At 44.3% G+C, this 19,844-nt stretch overlaps 1 protein-coding gene across 1 annotated transcript in view; it reads right to left on the minus strand.

Annotated features, from left to right (window-relative positions):
- Positions 1 to 2,256: 2,256 nt before the first annotated feature.
- TSHZ2 (teashirt zinc finger homeobox 2) overlaps positions 2,257 to 19,844 on the minus strand; it is a 214,033-nt gene continuing 196,445 nt past the window's right edge. The window contains exon 3 of the mRNA XM_010396790.4: positions 2,257 to 11,377. Within this exon, the coding sequence (XP_010395092.3) occupies positions 11,376 to 11,377 (2 nt within the window). The 3' untranslated portion in view covers positions 2,257 to 11,375. The remainder of the gene's footprint in view (positions 11,378 to 19,844) is intronic.

Here is a 19,844-nt window from a genome sequence, read left to right on the forward strand (position 1 = left end):
ATGCTGAATTTTGGGTTGGTTTTTTGTGATGTTTGTTCCTGCTCTTTCCCTGAGGGCAGCCTGAGGTCTGGAGCCCAGTGAGCAGCTTGGTTTGCTCAGAGCTGCCTCTGAGTGGGGCTGAGGAGCCACTGTGAGCTGGGAACAGATGCTCAGGGGTTTGTGCCGCTAAACATTTGTCTTTCCAGGCATAAATCTTCCTAAGGAACTGCTCTGAGTGGCACAGCCCCTGTGCCAGGTGTGGTGTCCCAGCCTGGCTCAGGAGCACCCAGGAAAGCTCAGCCAGGCCCCAGCTGGAGATGTCCTGGGCCAGTGTCACCCACAGAGGGGACAGGGGCAGGGCCCGGGGCTGGGTGTGCAGGGCCACCAGCTCTGGTGGCACTTCTGTGCTGGGAAATTGCCGAGCAAACGTGGGTCCCACAACCACAGAATCGCTGGCACTGGAAGGATCACTCAGCCCACCTGGAGCAGTGACACAGGAACACATCCAGGTGGGATTGGGACGTCTCCAGAGAGGGAGATCCATGCCCTCCCTGGAGCTGTTCCAGGCCTTTGCCACCCTCATGGAAAGAAGTTCTTCCTCATGTTGAGGTGGAACTTACTGTGCTTAGTTTATGTTCATTGTTCCTTGTCCTGTCCCTGGGTAGCACTGGGAAGAGTTTGGCATCATCCTCTTGGCACTCCTTGGAGAGATTTCTATGGATTGATGGGTTCCCCTCCCTGTTCTCTCCTCCTTCCCTTTCTGTGGGTCTCAGGAAGGTGTCACACCATCCTCCCTGTGCCGTGTCCCCAGCCCTGGTCCCAGGCTCTCCTCTCTGCTGTCCCCCTGCAGCCCTTGTGCCCTCCTGGAGCCGATGGTCCCTCCTGAGCGCCCGGCCCCCTCTGCCAGACCAGCCATTTAAATTGTAAAGCACTCAGCAAAGGTAGGCAGAATTAAATTTATTCCTGGATTGTTGAATAATGTAATATTCGTGTTGTACATAAAAGAATCACAAACCACCCAGCCTGATTTTCCTATGAAAACATTTAACTTATATTAAATCAAGACAGTTTTAAGGAGCAGTGAAAAAAATGAAAGAAAAAACAACTGAACCAGCTTTCAAAGTTGCCCTGTAGCCAAAACATCCATCTGAGAAGCCGAAGGGTTGATTTTATTTGTTTGTTTGTTTGTTCTCCTGCTGGAGTGTATCACCAATAATTAAAAAAAAAAACAAAAAAGGGAGGGAAGCGAGTTCAAACCCTTGGAATAAATTAGAGCCATCTCTTCAGGCTGCTGGGGGCTGCCTCCAGCCAGTTTGGTGTCTCCAGGATTTGGGAACGCTGTGCTGAGGGTCAGCCGGGCTCTGGCACAGAGGGGACGTGGATCCCCGGGGATCCCTGTGGACCTCTGTGGATCCCTGGGGATCCACGGGGAATCTCTGATGATCCCTGTGGATCCCAATCCCAGCCCCACAGCCCAGGGGGGACATGGGCAGGGTGAACTCCTCTCCCAGCCCAGAAAATTCCAGCTTTGGGGGGCAGAGATGCATTTGGGGTCAGCGCCTGAGCACGCTGCAGGTGAGCCTCCCTTCAGCCAGGATTAGGCTCCGTCCCAGTAAAACATTCCTGAGCCATTAACGACCCTTCCCAGGGAAGGGGCAGAGGACCCTGGGCTGGAGCTAAGTCAGAGAGGCGAGACAAAGCCCAGGGGAACGGTCTGCGGGGAGCAAACCTGTATTGGCAGACAGCAAGATAAATTGGATGATCTAATAGTCCTTTTCCATCTCGAAGTTTTATGATTCATTTGTTATTTTAGCCATCTATATATATTTTTTATTTTACCCTAGAGGGGTTTCTTGAAATGTGTGCAATATATTCCTTTAAAAAAAAAAAAAATCGCTTAAAAAAAAAAGCAAAGAGGTCGGTGTTGCAGGATCCAAGGCACCGTGGGGTGTGTTCACCAAGGCTGGGATGGGTGTGGCCCCCCACGCCATAAATAACCCCAGAGCTGGAGCAGGGAGAGGGAAAAATCAGGAGAAACCAATACAGGGTGGTGGTGTTGCTGTTCCCCCCCCTCTTTTTTTTTACTTTAAGTGATTATTATTGAAGGGAAAGGAGACTGCGAGAAATCCTGCATGAGTTTTACTGAAACAGGCACATTCCTGTGGTTTTTTTACTCCCACAGCCTCTCCAGGTCAGTCTTTTTCTTTCTCTGCAGAGAAAGGCAAAAAAAAAAAAAAAAAAAGAACGAAAGACAAGAAAAACCCACACAAAAATCAATCCATCAAATGTCATTACAGATTTATTAAGCCTGATGTAGAAAGACTTTTAACAGTAACATCTTCAGAAAGCATAAAAAGAGCACTTCTGTTCAGTCTTGTGCTTTGAAAATCTAAATATATTTTTATCATATAAATAATTCTTTTCATGTTTTAAGTGCATCTGTTTTTTTTTTCTTTTTTTTTTTTTCCCTTTTCAAATTTCCATTTTACAATTGGCCAAAAAACTGAAGTCTGCATTGACTGAAATGAAGCCATTTGCAAAGCTAATGATGTTGTGAAGCATGTCTGTGGTGAGCCATATCAGCTAGATTTCAGAAAGGTAGTTCAATGAGTGCAGCATTAAAATGAGGGACAGCCTCCAGCAAAATCATAATTGAACACACCCAAGTCCTTAATGTCTGCAGTTGGGTTTCCTGATGCAAATTACGATAACATTTCAGATGTGAGCAGTCGCTTTCCAGTAGCTGCAGTGGAAAAGAGACATTTTATGCCACAAAGGGAAGAATTACCATGTTTAAAAATGTAAATAATATATGTATAGAAACCTTTTTTATGGAAATGAGGCATTCAGGATTATGTGACTAGTTTGGGCTATTTTTTTTTTTCCTTTTTAAACACAACAGATAAAGATGTGTGATCTATTATTCAGGGCTTTAATTACAGTTCTAAAACTGCAGTGATTTTATTAAAAAAAAAAAAAAATCCCTGGGCATAAAAAGTAATGTTTTCTGTGGGAAAGTTGAGGGATTTTTTTTTTATACAATGTATTTACCATGGTGAAAATACAGAACAAAAAAATTACCGTTAATAGATTTCAATGCTACAAAATCATACACAGAAATAGATCTTAAATGCTCTGGAATACAGTCATCTTCCTGTAAATCAGAAAAGGCCTTAGATAAATAGGTTTGACCTGATTTAAATTTAATGAGATACATAGTCCTGATTGTTAATAATTGGTTTGGGGGAACCCAAAACAATAAAAGCAATAATCTCCTCTAGTATAAATTATACGAATTTATTTAGCAATCAACCGAAGAGGGAGGGAAAAAAAAAAACCATTAACATTATCAATTTGTTTAGTTTAAGTTAGTTATAATAAGCAAATAATTGGAAGCCAAATTGCCAGGCAGGCTTTGGGAAAGAGAGTATTGGGAAGATGCCTGTGTGTGATGAAGCTCTGGGGCCACTAGATGGTATGGTCCTCCCAGCAGAAAGGGCTTTTTCCATGTAAGGACCATTCATAATCATCCAAACCAAGTGAAACATGGTTTTGATTAAAGCAGCCTGTTGGCTCAATAATCTTGGTAATTTTAAAAACATCCTTAATGTGGAAGAAGAACACTGCAATGTCAGAGATGGCCTTGGGGCCCATTATAAACAGCAACAAAATAAATAAGGAGAAGAAATGAGAGGTCATGAAAACAAAATTAAGCTAATGTTTCAAATTTTGACAATTATGAATTGTTCCTCCAAGAAGACATTAAAAAAAATAATTCAGGCACTATTAGATAAAATACAAAGAGAATAATTGTACATGTATGAGTTTCCCATGGGACTAAGCATGCTTTAAAAGCAAAACTTGACTTAGATTTCCCCTCTTCCCCCCGCCCCCCTTTCTAGCCAGCAATTGGGCAGGTCTCATGCAAACACAGACTTGCTTCTCCGAGTTCCTCCAAAAACTCCTCTCTAATTCCTTTATGAGCCATTAAAAGATGATGACCAAGAAAAAAAACCCAAAGAAACAAAAATGACAAAGCGTATCTTCTATGGAAAAGAAAAATAATATCCCCCGTTATGGACCAATTTTTTCTTTTTTTGTAGGAAACCGAAACAAGCAAATATAACAAAATCTGTGTTCATACCATGGCAATAGAGTTAATATATACAAATATGTACAGTATAAAAATGCATCAAAGGCGCAACTTTTCATCCAAACAAGCTGCGGTGCCCGAGGAAGAGCAGCTTGGCCCCCTCCTCTCTAGGTTACAGGCAATATGTTCTATACAGCATGCACTGGTTACAAAATGAGTGCAGGAGCACCGAGACATTCGCCAGGGAAAGTCACCGCGAGGCCCCTCGCGAGGGAGTCCCGTTTGCGTTGTTAATATAAAAAATGGGTTTAATCTTGCCTTTTTGTCATTTGGAATATATACATTTGTTTTTTAAAGAGAAATGAGCTTTTGATTCTTTACTTTCCTTATTGTTTTCGAAACAGAATCCTAACACCACGGGTCACAGATGTAACCTGAAGATGCTGCCAACAACAAACGTGCGACGAACCACCAGCGCCGGGGCAGAGCAAACCCATCCAAATTTACCAGTGTGGCCAACTGTGCTCCATGACTGAAATGGGGGTGGGTCCCTCCTGATTCGTGCTGACATGTTCCAGATAATAAAACCCAAAACAAACACACAGAGGAAAAGACCAACAGAGGATTAAGAAGAGGTGCCTGAGCACAAGACAAAAGGGCGCATTGTACCAGAGACATAGGACAGAGAAGTACCCTGAGCCAAATAAGAACTGTTGAGCTTGTCAGCTTTTGCAACCTGTATTGCACATTCCAGCGTCTGCTGCGGGGTAAAGCCGAGATCCTGCCCTGCACATCCTGCAGGTTCCTGCTGCCAGCAGTGCCCAGCTGCTGCCTCAGCCACGGAGCTGCTGCCTGCTCCTGACGGGATGCACAAACACACACACACGAGTGTGCCCGTGTCTGATGGGAAATGTCTGTGTGCACCTGCACATCCTCCTGGATACACACAGATATGCCATTCTTAAATGTTACCTGGACCAGTTTCTGAGTGAAAATATTGCCCACAGAATTCTCCCACATTTGAGGCAGTTGTGAGGATGTGCGATGCCGTGTGGGGATGGGGAAAGTGTTCCCTGCCATTAACGTAGCTGCATTTTTGCAAGGTATTATTTTCATTTTCTTTGTGAAATACTGGTCTTTTTTCCCCCTGCTATCTGATCTAAGGAGTCTAATGAAAGAATTTGTTGCCTTTACTTAGATCAAAAAAGGAAAGGAAAAAAAAGTTTGCTCAGCTCGATGGTGTGAACTGAAGTGGAGCTGTACGATCCGCCAGGATTAGCGTTTAATCTGTTGTCTCAAACAGGGCTTTTTACAAAGACCTAAGGACATTTCATGAGCTGAGAGGGATGATGAACTGGAAGTTTATTACTCTGCAGTTAAGTCCAGTGGTACAGCAAGTTCACTTTTAAAAATACTCTCCAAAAAAATATTGTGCAGACGTTTTGGTACGAGAAACAAGTGTCGTCTGAAACTTCATCAACTCTTCACATCTCTTCTGGCACAATCAAAGTGAAAAAACCACCTCTAGACTGAAGGATCCTGGGATAAAAGTGCTTGCACTGTTATAAAAGTGGTCCAGCAGAGCAGAAGGAGCTGTACCAGTATAAAGTGCTTTATAGAGGTACAACTGGTGTTACGTCAGGACTTTCACGAGCATAGTCACATCGATATCAAAGTTTTGCAATCACCTCCCTGACATAACTAAAAACCTTCTGAAGTGCAGGAGATTTAATTTGCCCAGAGCTAGAGACTGAAGTTTGCTGAAGTTGTTTTCAAAACTGCCCAAACGCTTTTGGAATCTGAGGCTGGGACTACGAGGATGGTGTTTGGAGCTGGGTAGACAGAGGGTAAATCTGCTGGATTTGAAAGAGTGGCTCTGGATTTACACTGGAATAAATGCATCTGGAATCTGCCTTCTGTTTTTCAGACATTGGACTGAAATGGAGGGAGGTGGTTGCAGGGAAGGTCAGCAGGGACGTGGCAGAGCACGTGTGGGGTGCAAAGGTGAGTCAGCTTCCAGTACCACTGCAAACCCCTTATTTTTATTATTTTATTCTTCCACTTTCCTTCAGAAGACTAGTGGAGAATAAAAATTCTTAATTTTGTGTGCTTTCCACTGCAGGAAATAATGAAGAAAAAAAGAAAACCCAGGAAGCATTTCCTTCTGGAATAACAGTCCAGTGGCTCACCCAGGGCAATCAACCAACAGGCTGATCTTGAGTTCAGGTGCTGACAAATCAAGACCTCATCAATGAAATGTGAATTGAAATCTGCCTTTAGATGCATGTACTTTATTGTTTTGTTACGTTTAAAAATACTACACTTGCTATGGTCCAACCTGACACAAATGGTCAAAGGTTGGGCTCGACAGTCTTGGAGATCTTTCCCAACCTAAATGATTCTGTGACATAAAAAAGGCTCTGTTTGCACCCACAAATGAGAAACTCAAACTCTTCAGCGCAGTTATGGAAATGTTCTCACTTCTAGGGAAATTCAAGAACCTCTTGCTGACCATTTCCAACTGAGGACAAGGAAAGTTGTGACCTGTGGGATAAATTGTGATGGGGAGCAGGAAATCCAGGTGAGGAAAACCACGGTGTCACTGACCCTGCTGTGAAACCCAACGAGAAGCTGGTCTGGGGGCTCTTGGGTGGTCAATATCCAGGAATTACAGCTCCACAGCTCCTAACCTCAACTTCCTAGGAGCAGAAATGACACGTCGGGCTGTGCTGGGAGAAGATGGGCACATACCAGTAGCACTTGCTCACAATCTATCAAGGTGGCTCTATCAGTGCTCCTGCTTGGGGACAGATGGCCTTTAAAGCCTGCTGTAATTGCAACATATTGATCTGGAATCTGTGATCAATACTGTCTTTATAGAGAGAATTTTAAATATAAATTGCATCATATATCTGTTGGTGAGGACAAAAGCCCTGTGTGATGGAGATCCCCCTGCGCCGAGCCGAGCGCTCGCTCCAGCCCAGAGTGACCATGGAATATGGAGAGGGGACAGCCCAGCCAGGGCCACCTCTTCAATATCTGCCAAAAATCAGGCTGCCTTCCTCATTCCCTTGTGTTCTTAACAGGTTTGATCCCGAGGTAACACCCACAGCATGACCCTGCGTGTGTGGGATGTGGCTGGATCGGGCTGTGGGGAGCCAGCACAGAGCCAGTGTCCCCTCGGCAGCTCCCACCCCAAGCTCCAGTATTCTTCTGCTTCCTGGTCACCAAGGGCAGCTCGTTTTCCATGCAAATCCTACACGGGTGCTTCCCAGTGGGAATATCCCCTTCTGGTTTAGGAGCTGAACTGCGGGTATGAAGTAATCAATAAATATGGCACTTCATCAAAACATGATTAAGGAAAGAAAAAGAGGCCAAAAATTAGGGAAACAATCTTTGCCATTTGAATGCATGAGAGTTGACTCAATAGCCTGTACAGCTGGCTTGGAAGGCTTCACCCCCTATCGTGCTAATATATAATTATTGATTTTTAAAATGACTTTTTATATCCTCCCTGATCTCTAAAAAAGCTAGGGAGGTCAGTCTTGTAAATACTTTTACAAGTAGGTAATAAAACCCATGATAACTGGCATTGACAAGTAATTACTGGGCAGGTTTGTTAGCAGATTCTCAAAGATTTTTTTTTAACCCAACAATTATTATTGTACTAATGACAGCCATTTTTAAAGCTAAGTGTCCTTCTCCCTCTCAGCTTAAGTAATAAGAGCCTGGAAAAAACACCTGAGACTGATCCACTGAAATTCTTATATATTAGGCCCCAAAGGGATGCTAATTACATCTCCCTGTTTTAAAATAGAACTTTTTTTTTCAAGTAATATGGCTTATTTTGACATGGATGGTGGTGGGAAGGGAGCTCTGGTTTCTGAATAAATCTTTCAAAGCAGTGTGTAAGGGTAACAATTCTTCCTGCTTTATTTCAGTGCAAGAGCATAAACAGCTTGGATATGTGGTGTATCAATATGCCACTTGTTAATAAGTAAGGACGTGAATCATAAATATTCGGCTGTTTGATCACCAGGCTTTTAATTAATGTTTTGATGATCTCCAATAAGAATAAAAGTCAGAACGATAGATACTGAGTAGCGACGACAGAGAAAAGATGCAATGATTTTCTGTTACCTGATTTATATGACAGAAAAACTATCAACTCATCCAGTTTCATACAGAGAAAAGAGAGGAGAGATGTACATTTTCTTTTTTTATATCATATTGTAAAAAAAAAAAATAAAAATCACTTAATTCAAATGTGTACCTAAAACGTTCCCCGAGGACACTGATGCAGGCAAAATGATCAAGCTTTAGCACCGTGTGATAAAGGTTTGTGGCCAGATTTTTAAACAAAGTAGCTGTTCCCACACAGTGATGCTTCCTGAGCAAAACCTGACCTCCCTCAGGGAGTTTGGCCTTCCCAAAACCTCCCAAAACCTTTGGAGCTCCGGGGTCCCAGGTGGAGCTGTGTGTCCTGTGGTCGCCCTGAGCTCACAGGGCACCAGCAAAGCCTCTTATCTGCCAAAATTGAGCAGCTGGTGCCCCAGATAGCCCCAGCTCTGGGTGCTGTGTGCTGGCCAGGGCTCCAGGCCTCCTTTTTGTGGGAAGAGGCTCCTGAGACCTCCCTGTGTGGGAATTCCTACAGCTTGGCCTTGTCACAGGTGCAAACCCCCGCATGGAGAATCCTATTAAAAGCCAGCCAAAGTCCCGGCTGTGACAGCATCAGGGCTGGGAGCTTCACCTGTCAGATACTGCAAGCAGCCCAGTGTTTATTCCCTGCACCCAAAAGCTCAGCGAAAGGAGCTATATGTGCAGTTTCTCCCCAGGGGCGATTTTCCGTGGCGCTCGCGGCCTTTGGGTTGGTGCCACGGGCCCCACCTTGTGCAACTTCACCTCATAACTCTGGCCTGGGCTGTGCAATTTAACAGCTTCTGAGGGGCTCGATGCTAATGCATTGATTTTGCTTTAATAGAATTTTGTTGTCAATGGTTGGTGCTCAGCACGGTGCAGGCTTCAATCTTACCCCATCTGAAGGCTCTGCTCGTTTCCAGTTGAGCTCCGTTCATTTCCAGTTGAATAGGTTAAGCAAAGACAGACCTCACTGTTCTCAATTCACTTTATGATCCTCCCATCATAAAAAATAATATCAGCACCTTGCTTTTCATGTCAGAACTACATTTGAGCTGCTATTCCCTATGCCCATGAGTAAATCCCATAAAAGCCGCCCTGTTGTACTGTCGCTATTTTTCCTTGTGGATGATTGATTGATGGATGAGTGCTGACACTTCAATGAAGCTATTTCGACTGCCATCTCAATCCGATGATGTGAGGGGTATATTTTCTGTCCATGCCTCATTACTTCAGAATGACATTCCTGGAACTTCATTTACTTTTTCCCTCCTTCCCTCAAGCGCCATATTTTTTCCCATCTAGGTTATGCATGCCATAAAAAAAGCAATTTGCTATTATATGTGGCATAAGGGCAACACTTTCCCTAGGAGGTAAATAAGAAGGGCCTTTTTTTCTCCTCCATGTTGAGTTTAGGGATCATGTCAAAATTTCCCAAGCAGTGCCAAAACAGGCCCTTCTGCACAGGCCACAGGGAATGCAGGGAACATATTCTGTCTGATTTTGTGACTGCTGCACTTCAATTATATCCTTGAACATCGCAAACAAAACAACAGGAAAAGACACCCCAAAGCCCTTTCTGATTTGAGAAAGAGCCTCTTCTCCACTTGAGCCTCGCATACTTTGAATATTTCATTTGCCAAGGAATAGCGATTTACAACTTGATCCAGACTTATTTTTCCTTGGAGAATAGGGGAAGTTCATTGTTAAATGCAGAGATGGATTTGTCTACTGGAGGTTGCTTTCTCTGAGTGAGAGCAAACAGGGCTGCGCCTGGATTTCCAGGCAGTGCACTAGGAAAAGTGAGACTCGTGACATTGGCATATCCTGGAAGATTCTGGGAGTTGACTTGGGACACGATTTTAATCTGTGTAATACAGTATTCCCGTTAATAATAATGTATAATTAAGACATCCGTTAAAAATCCATAACGTTAATTTAATGGAGAAAATCTAATACAGTTCTATTGGAATTTTTACGTTAAATTAACTTTAACGGGCTTTTAATGGATGTCTTAATTAGATCTCATTATTAACGTGAATATTCCACAAATTAAAATTGGGGCCTCGAAGTTTTAATGAAAAAAGTTACAAGCACAAATTTGAAATAGCCATTTTTGTAGCCCCCTTCTCCCAGGTCGGGGTGGGTTTGAAGGCACGGCCAGCGGTGCTCGCCGGGCCGGACAGAGCTCGGATACCAGATTCTGATCCCATTTTTGGTGGCACAAATCCAAAGTCACTCTGTTGACCACAACAGAGCTTCAGATTTACACTCACCTAACTGAGAAAGGAATTCTACTTTTATTCTTTTATATCTATATATAGATATTTATATAGTGATATTTATATATAGATATATCTATATTTATATAATGTTCAATAATCTAACAATAGTACTTTTGTTTAAAAATCCCTCCATCCCATATGTCTCGTCATAAACCATAATGGAGATTTAAATATATATATATATCTGAGGAATAAAACAAACTGAAAATAATCCATTTCAAACAAATCTTTGGCAGCAACATGGTTAAGCATAACTATTTGAACAACTTGCACAGAAGATTAACATTGTTCAGAGGTTTTTTGGCTCAGAATCTGTTTTAACTTAATAATTCTTGTACTTACTGTGATGTATTGATCCCTAGTGCAATGACTGGATTGGGCAACCCAGGTGCAACAGTAATAGCTGCACAGAATAGAAACATTTCCTTTAGACAAACTATCCCAAAGGGGTTATAAATAGGAAATGGACATTACCATGAAAAGTAAAGCTTCCAATGTGACTGCATCTTGTGTAGCACACTTGGACATTAAACTATGAAGAATTTTTTTTTCCTGTCAAGTGTTACAAATTGACGAAATAAGTACATCAATGTTCTCAGTCATTATCTTACTTCAGTGGCACTTTGTTTTAGTGACAGCAAAAAGGGACAGTGGAGACCAGACAGCCCCAGTGCAGTTTATCAATGAAAATCTAATATCGTCCATAAGCAGGGGAGTAGAAATCAATACTTCATTACCAAATTGTTAGTGAGGATGAAGAAGAATAGCAGGAGTTTTTTGGCAGCCTCCTCGGTCCGGGTTGCTGGGAGTTCAATGTCAGGGCCGCGGTGCCGAGCGGGGCCGGCGCGGAGCTGGGCTGGAGAGCTGGACTAAGGCATTCGTCCTGCAAGCACAACAACAACACAGCCACTGTTACACGGTCTGATCACAGCCCACACCATTGACCAGGCACTGTTGGCCACTGAAATGTCTGCAAATGAGCTCTGCTTTATTTTGTGCACCCACAGGCTCACAACAAGCAAGGACACACAAGTGTGGATGGAATCCTGGTTCCACAACCATGCAGGGATCAGCAGGCAAACTCCAGCTGGTGCTGAGGCTGTGCCTGGTCACTGAGCCCCTTACTCTGCTTTTCCCTCATGTTCCTTAAACTTGGAGTTCCTTCCTACAGCCAGTCAAGAACATGCTCTAAAATCCTCATGGAGAGTTGGACATCTCGGTATCCACACAGTGTTTAATCACCCCACCATTGCTGTGTTATTCCTGCTTGTTGTGGCACCTCCCCAGCATTAAAAGCCATCTTCCAATAGACCTTTTCCATCCTGCAGCTGCTAAAAGTGCTAAGTGACTCAAGTTGTGAAGTTACTGCTACACAGAGACAGAAGGGCCTTGTTTTATTTGATTTCAAGATGTGGGTTTAAAAGTTCAGCCCAAAGTTGAGTTCTGCTTTGCTTATAACCTGGGAGAAAGATACTGAGGAAAGCAGTAGAAAAAAACAACTGGAAAAATAGGGTGAGAAATGAGGCAGGCAGTAAGTAGAGTGAAAGTCAATCTGGAGAGAGCACAGAGGGAAAAAAGAGCTGCAGTGGGCAAAGAGAAATATGTTACTGAAAAATATATTATCTGTTCAAGGCCATGGATATTTCAGCAAACACAGCTCAAATCCTGCAGTGTGTTCTCTGTGTTCTGGCTAAATCAACTGGAAATTCAGTAGCAGCTTTATTTAAAGTAAAATAAACTCAGCTTTTCAAAAAATTCCATATGAAAACAAAAAAGTCCATTGACTTCATGCTAGTTAGTTCATCATTTGGTTTGGTTTACAATATCTTCACCTTTTCAGTTTTCACAGCGATGCTGAGTTTTGCATTGGCAACTCAGACCTGCTGTGGAGAAACTCTTGGAAGGGAAGACGAGGTTTTGGCAGCTGAACGTAGAGACTTTTGGCAATGGAGGATGCATCGAAGTCAGTTTGAAATTGTGGTGAATACCTTGGATTGTTATTCCCACTTAAAAGATATTAAAAGCAATCCATGTTGACACTTTAAGACGTTGCCTTTAGGTTTCAGAGGTAACGCTCCAGAGCAGTTCACACTTTGCAGAGCTATTATTTTTCACTGCAAAAGGGCACAGCTGTGCCAGTTTACACCCTGTTCAAATCCTAAAGAAATCCAGAAGCATTGCTATCGTAGGGCCTAGAGCTGACACGCAGCAATGCTGTGGCCAAATTCTCACTATGGAATCACCTCTGCAAATGATCCAAGTGAGACTGTGGGGATGGCACAGGCATTGGGCTTTACCTTTCCAAGCAGAGGTTTCCAGGATGGAAAACTACCTGTGACATCCCACCTTAGTCCTGCCTTGGATCATGCCAAGCCCTGCAGCACCTGCCTTCCTCGTGGATGTGGAACACTGGTGACCCAGCTGAGAGCAGGAGTGGGGACTCTTCACCAGGTCAACTCTGCCTCCAGAACCTCGCTAGGATCATTAAGCAGAATTAGTGTCACTGAAAGTGCTCAATCTAGGAAGGAGTCTTGGAGTTACAGCAAAGCACTGGTTCCCTGCCACTGGGAAATATTTATAAAAACTTGGATTGGAAAAATGAAAAGCCAAACTCCTGCCTCCTTTTCTTTCAGTGTCATTGTGAGGAAGGCCCTGAGACTTTTTAATCAGCATAGCAATATTCCTGGTCACTTCCCTGGCACAGAACAACCTTGAGGACACTGTTAGCCCTGGGCAGACACTTCAGAGGCACACTGGTCAGGGGCAAGGTCCATGAGAAACTCTTCTGGCAACAAATAAACTTTTGAGGCTCAGTGTCCATGTACTTGACTAATGGCAACATCTGTGCACAAGTAAAATCAGTTGGGACTTGGCATTGATTTCCATGGGATAAGTACTTCACCCCAAGGTCTTCTGGCCAACTGAAGTCTCCATCCTTGTGGGTTTTGTTGGCTTGTTTTTTTTTTTTATTGATACCACTGCAGGCTGGGACAGGACTTTGGGAAATTAATTAGTGTGAGCCCTGATCAATAAAGGTCATAGTTTATGTATTTCATTATCAAGTCTGTAAGAGATTCAGGGAGTTTGTGGAGAGCTTGTCACCTGCAGTCAGGGCAGAGCAGCCTGCACATTCCAACAGCTCGTGATGGGCAGAGTCTGGTGCTTCCTGGGCATTTGCTGAAATGTAGCTCACCCTGTGCCATAAAGAAAACTCCATCATTTAAATCATGTTCTGAAAATGTGGCTGAGGGTGTTCATTATACTGATGTCTTGTACAGCATATGTGAAATATCGGTTGCAGATACTGAAGCTTTGCTTTTATTTAACACTAATTATCGAGCCATCAACAGATGTAAAAAGTCGGCTCTATTTTAATGTGGATGTGTCAGGACTCAGCTTTCCTCCTAACAGCCGCCTTCCCACTCCTTGTCCATGGCACAGCTTCCCTCTCCTCATTCGAGCACTGCCAGAAAAACACAGCTGTGAAACCTCTGAAATGGGAGCTCTCAAACACGTTTGCAGCCCAAGACAACTGTCGAGTGTGTGTCAGCAGCTCGTGGCACGCCAGGCCCCAGCGGTGACACTGGCCCTGCTGGGCTGGGCACGGCCCACAGAGCTCACAGGGCCCGGCTGAGCTGGGCTCCCAGCTCACACAGCAGTGCCCAGCTCGCCTCCCACACCCCAGTGCTCCTCTGCTGTCTCCAGTGTCTCCTTTTCCCCTTATCTCCATGGCCAAGAGCCACGCTAACAGAGTGACGTGGCCGCCCGGGGGGCTGCCTGCTCATGGGATGGTTTTCAAGTCATGGAATCCCAGAATGGTTTGGGTTGAAGGGACCTTAAAGCTCATCTCATTCTACCCACACCTTCCAACTATCCCAGGCTGCTCCAAGCCCCATCCATCCTGGCCTTGGACACTTCCGGGGATCCAGGGGCAGCCACAGCTTCTCTGGGAACCTGTGCTAGGGCCTCTCCACCCTCACAGGGAGGGATTTCTTCCTGATATTTCACCTCAATCTCCCCTCTTTCAATTTGAAGCCATTCCCCCTTGTCCTGTCACTCCAGTTCCTGCTGAAGAGTCCCTTCCAGCTTCTTTGTAGGCTCCTTCAGATCCTGCAAGGTGCTGTGAGGTCCTTCCAGTATCTGAAGTCCTTTTCTTGAGGATTGCTGTCACCGTTTGATTTTTGGGTTCTGCCACCTCTTCAGTGGCACGGTCTGAGGTGGGATGGAACTCCAGAGCCAGGCAGCTTCATGTATTTAGAATGTCTTCCCTCTATTTCCATGTCTTAGCCAATATCATTTTACCAGCTCCTATTTATGCAATGGGATAACAAAAATCACAATATTCCTCTGATCCACCCACCGCAATCCATGGGAGTCTATGGATCAAAACTTTTCCAGGCTGCAGCTGTACCTATCATAATAAATTGCAGGACTCTTTAAGGCCACATAGAAAGACACAGACAGGCCCTTTGTGGTTACCAAACATGTTATCTCTCGATGTCATTTTTGACCTACTTTTGCTAGATTTTTGCAGCAGCACAAAATCTGTTCCTTAAAGAACCCTGCCACATGCACAGTACCTAGAAAGGGGGAAACAGCAAATCTGGATATATTTTATTTCATTTAGGACTCCTCTCACCATGAATTACAATGTTACAGACTCTAAATGCCTTCTCGTTACCCATAATTATAACTAAAATTATATCAATCTAAACAGTAACTACTGGAATGATTCATCCTGATTGGGAGGAGCATGCTCCCTGGAGTTCTGCCTGCCCATCCATTTTAAAGCCTTGTGGCAGGAATAGCTTTCCAGAAGGTGATTTAACAGCACATTAAATAAATAAACAGAACATATTTGTTTCAGCAAACACGCTCTAATAGGATGGGAAAACATTTTGGGAGAGGTAGCAACAACCCTCATGAAAATTAAATCCTTCAGTTCTCACCTTGCTCAGGGTGCAGCACCCACCCAAAGGCAGGCAGAGGCTCCAGGTGATGCCAGCAGGGAAAATCTCTCATGTCCTGCACAGTGAAGGGCCCCACAGCCCACCAAGGTCACCTCATGTCCTTGCAGAAGCCACCAATCTGTGAATATTCACCCTCAGCCACGCGGAGAGGGAAGTGTGGAAATCATTTCTGATCCAAGCTTGAGAGAGTGTGGGGCAAGACAAAGGAAATGTGGGCTCTAACTCAGCTGTGCCAGGGGTGTGTCTGCCTGAGCACAGAATTAACTGCTGTAACATCCAGGTGGATGAATTTAGAGACCTCCTTGCCTGGGATGATGCTTTTTTTCCTGATAGTTTGGGCAATCCAGAGCTTTGCAGGGAGCTGAGCCAGCAGCGGTGCAGGAGGGACGAGGAGCTCAGTGCTGAAGGGAACCAAAAAGAAAGATGGAGAGAGACAATTTCCAAAGGCCTGGAGTGCCAGGATAAGGGGGAATGGCTTCAAACTGACAGAGATGAGGTTTAGACTGGATATTGGGAAACTATTCTTCCCTGTGAGCTTGGGGAGGTGCTGGCACAGGTGGCCCAGAGAAGCTCATGGATGAGTCAGACAAAAACTGGGGCTGCAGATCCCCGTGGCTCCAGAGAAACCCAGTGGAATCCTGGGCTGCTGGAAAGAGGGGGATTTGAGCCAGTTGTGTTGAGAGAGGCCAGGATTTCACTCCTGAGCCCAGTGTGGGCCTCGCAGTGACACAGGACACACATGTGCTCAGTGACACAGGGCACAAAGGTGTGACAGGTACCTGGTCCCCCAATTGCTTCTGCACAAAAAGCCCAGTACAGAGATGTCTGCAAGAATCACAGACTTGAAGAGAAAAGAAGAATTACAGGGAACATTTAACTTTTATTCCTATAAATAAAGTATAGCCATCAAACCACAATGTATTTGGGAGCACATGTTATTGACAGCCTATTCTTGGAGGGGGGAAAAAAAGTGGATTTTTTGGCAAAGTTTCCAAAAGATTAAATTGTTCATTGTACAGGGCACCATCTGCCCTTGGAGAGAGATTTAGTTGATGGCAGCTGCAGCCAAAGTGTGGAAGATAAAGCTGAATTTCTGGTTTCTTTTCAACTAGCAACTGTCATTACAGGTCACATGCAAACTGTGTTATTTTCTGTGACAAGCAGGTTCTGCAGGATTGGGTGCTCACTACATTTTAAAGTGCCACCTGTAAAGATCCCAGCTGAGAAACAGCTTTTGGAACACACCTTGCAACACGTGAATTTACAGCAGATAAGAAAAAGCAATTATGGCCCAACCATCTGGACACTGGCTGTGTGCTCCAGGCCCAGGCTTAGGGGATGGAGGTCGGGAGGAACTGGTGGTAGATCCCTTAATTCATGTGGGTGCTTAAAAAGGCAGAATTGTTATCTGCAAGTGTTCACTCAACTGTTGCATAATCCACAAGTGCCTCCCTGTTTACCTTGGGGTTCAATTCCCCGTGAGATTAAACTTCATATTTTTTAAACCCTGAAGAGAATTTCTAAATCACCAAACCAGAAGCTGCTGAGGGTGGGGATTTTCCCACCTCTGAGCTATGACACTAAAATGTCTTGATTCACTGCAAGGCAGCAAAGGCCACTTGAGACTGGGGAGATGCTGATCTGTCTCCGCACTTGGAGTTACTTAAATATCACACAAACCTCATCCTGGCTACAGCAAACCCCTCCAGGAGGGAATTTGTACCTCCTCCCTCTCTCCTGAACACTTCCACAGGAGAATGATGTTCCCTCTCTCCTCGGAACAAAACAGGAGGGGAGAAGTTAAGAGCACACTGGTAGATTTTATTAGGACTAAGAAACAAAGCAAAACAAAAAAGCAAACCAAAGCTCTTTCCTTTCATCCCTGCCTTGCTATGAAAATGCCTTCATATTTGCAGGCTTGCTGACAATATTTCAGGATGGTACATCACACACCGTCTCGTCTGGAACAGCAGACATTGTCAGTGCTGGGAGACAGCCACTCTCTGGTTTGTACTTCACAAAGATTCTCTATAAAGCATTTCTATAGAAAAAAAAAATAAAAAGATTTTTGAAATTTGTGAGTCTCTTAGCCTTTCAGACAAGGATGGGTTCTGGTTAATTTTCCTCTGATGATTTCCACATTTTCTGCAAGGAAAATCAACAGCTACCATTGCCTTAAGACAGACTGAACTAGTTGTAACATGCCTAGATATGAGAATTTTTTTTCATGTGAAACAACTTGCAGGACATAAATTTGTTCTTAAGTTTATTCTGTTCAGTTTAACTTGTTGGTCTTCTCTCCTATTTTATCACAGTAGAATGGGATCGTGTTTTGAAACAGAAAATGCTACTGTTGGTAGCTTCTTAACTAGTCTGCTGTGATTAATCCATGCATTTGGATAATAAGATTATTTTTTAACTGGGTAGGAGCTTTGCCTTTCCAACAAAACACTGCTCATCATTTCAGGTGTCAGTGCCTCTGATGGCTCCGTGATGTGCCCAGGCCATCCAAGCCAAACCCCCTTGGGAAGGCTCCCACTCCAGTGTCTCTGCTGCTGCAGAACAGACCCACACTCACCCCCTGCCTTTCCCTAGGGAAATGCACCTTTTTCCATCCTCATCTGACTGAGCCCAAATACTTTCAGGATTGGGGCCTTTTTAAGAGACATTCAGAAAAATGTTTAATTTTTAACACTCTGCCTGTTTGGGTTCCTTTTTGCAGAGAGCATTAGTGGGTAGGAGTGGAGGCTGCTCATGTGAATTAGTGTGGGATCTGATGCTTTCTCCTTTCTTTGTGAGGAAGCTCTTAAAACACAAATTCCCACCTTAAAACCCGAACGGGAGCGAGCTGCGAGTAAATCACGGGCTCCGTGGTGCCAGAGCTGCACATGCTCTTCTGCTGCTGATTTGTCTACAAAATATATCACATGCCAGTTACTTGAATTAGGATCATGGGGAGAAGGGAATCATTAGAGAGTAGAAGAAACTCTAACGCATAAAGAAAACTTATCCGTTTGTCTCCTGCGCGCCGCCTGTTTTATTTCCTCTTCAGGCGCTGACAGCACTGATGAGGCAAAGGATGCTGTAATCCTGAGCGATTGCTTTTGGGGGGAGCATCATTAGGGAGGGAAATGTTTGATACAGAGAGAGCTCTGCATTTCCAGGCCCTTTTCTGTGGTCATTCCGAGGTGCTGGAAGGTGAAGGCACAGCCTGGATCTGGTATTTCCCTCCTGGAGCCGTTTCCTTTGCTCTCAGAGTGCCTTGGAAAGCCAGGTAAATTAGACTTGGAGAAAGGGACACTGCATCTTTGAGTAATGAGGCTGGGAAACAGGGAACACATTTTCCACTAGCTCATGTCTCACTGTATGGCATTCTGATTTCCTGACACTTCATAATAAATCATTGCTTATCACTCACATGGGAACATAACATGGTTCAAGTTAAGATTCGTTAGTGATTGTAAAGAAGAAACATGAATTGCTCTCTATCAGGGCTTTTTGATCATCTTTCTGTCCACTGCAGGTGTTTTTTTAATCAGAATATTTACAGGAGCCATTGTCTAAGGCATAAATAAAAAGGAGAAGAAAGAGCAGAAAATATGAATAACGAAAATGAATTTATTTGTCTTATTTATGTGTTTATGTAAACATTTGGCAATTGCTTTGCATGGCAGCTTGTATTCAGTGTCACGGGCTGCTGCACCAACATAAGTTTGTAAAGCTGGGATTTTAAATATATATACGTGAGTGTGTGTCTATAAAAAAACCCTAAATGCCAATACATTCATTTTCTGGAGAAGAAGGTTCTAGCAAGCACATCCAGAGCCTGTTTGCTTTAGGATGGCTTCCACAGGGAGAAGAGAGTCTGATCCTGATCCTGCTGGCCCACCTTGGACAGGAGGAGTGGAAACCTGATGACCTCAGAGGCTGAGTTGTTCTAACTGGGATGAGACTGGGATGGTCCCTGCAGGCAGGGGTCCGTCAAAAGCTGTGGGAAACAGGGATTCACTTCAGAAAAAGGGATACCCAAGAGCTGGGACAACCTTCCTACAGCCCCTGTCCCCCCAGTGAGCTCAGGGATGGCAAATCTTGAGCTTGGATGGGTCAGGAATTGGGGAAGGAACAAGTGACAGGACAAGGGGAAATGGCCTCAAGCTGCACCAGGGGAGGTTTGGGTTGGATATTAGGAAAAATTTCTTCCCCACAGGGTTGCCCAGCTCTAGCAGGGGAGGAATCCCCATCCCTGGAGGGATTTAACAGCTGTGTGGCACCTGGGGACATGGCTGGCCTTGGCAGTGACAGGGAATGGTCGGACTCAAAGCTCTCAGTGGGCTTTTCCAACCTACGTGATTCCACCATTCCATGCATTCAGCTCTATAT

Source organism: Corvus cornix, chromosome 20 (genome assembly GCF_000738735.6).
Source record: "Corvus cornix cornix isolate S_Up_H32 chromosome 20, ASM73873v5, whole genome shotgun sequence".
Taxonomy (NCBI): Eukaryota; Metazoa; Chordata; class Aves; order Passeriformes; family Corvidae; genus Corvus; species Corvus cornix.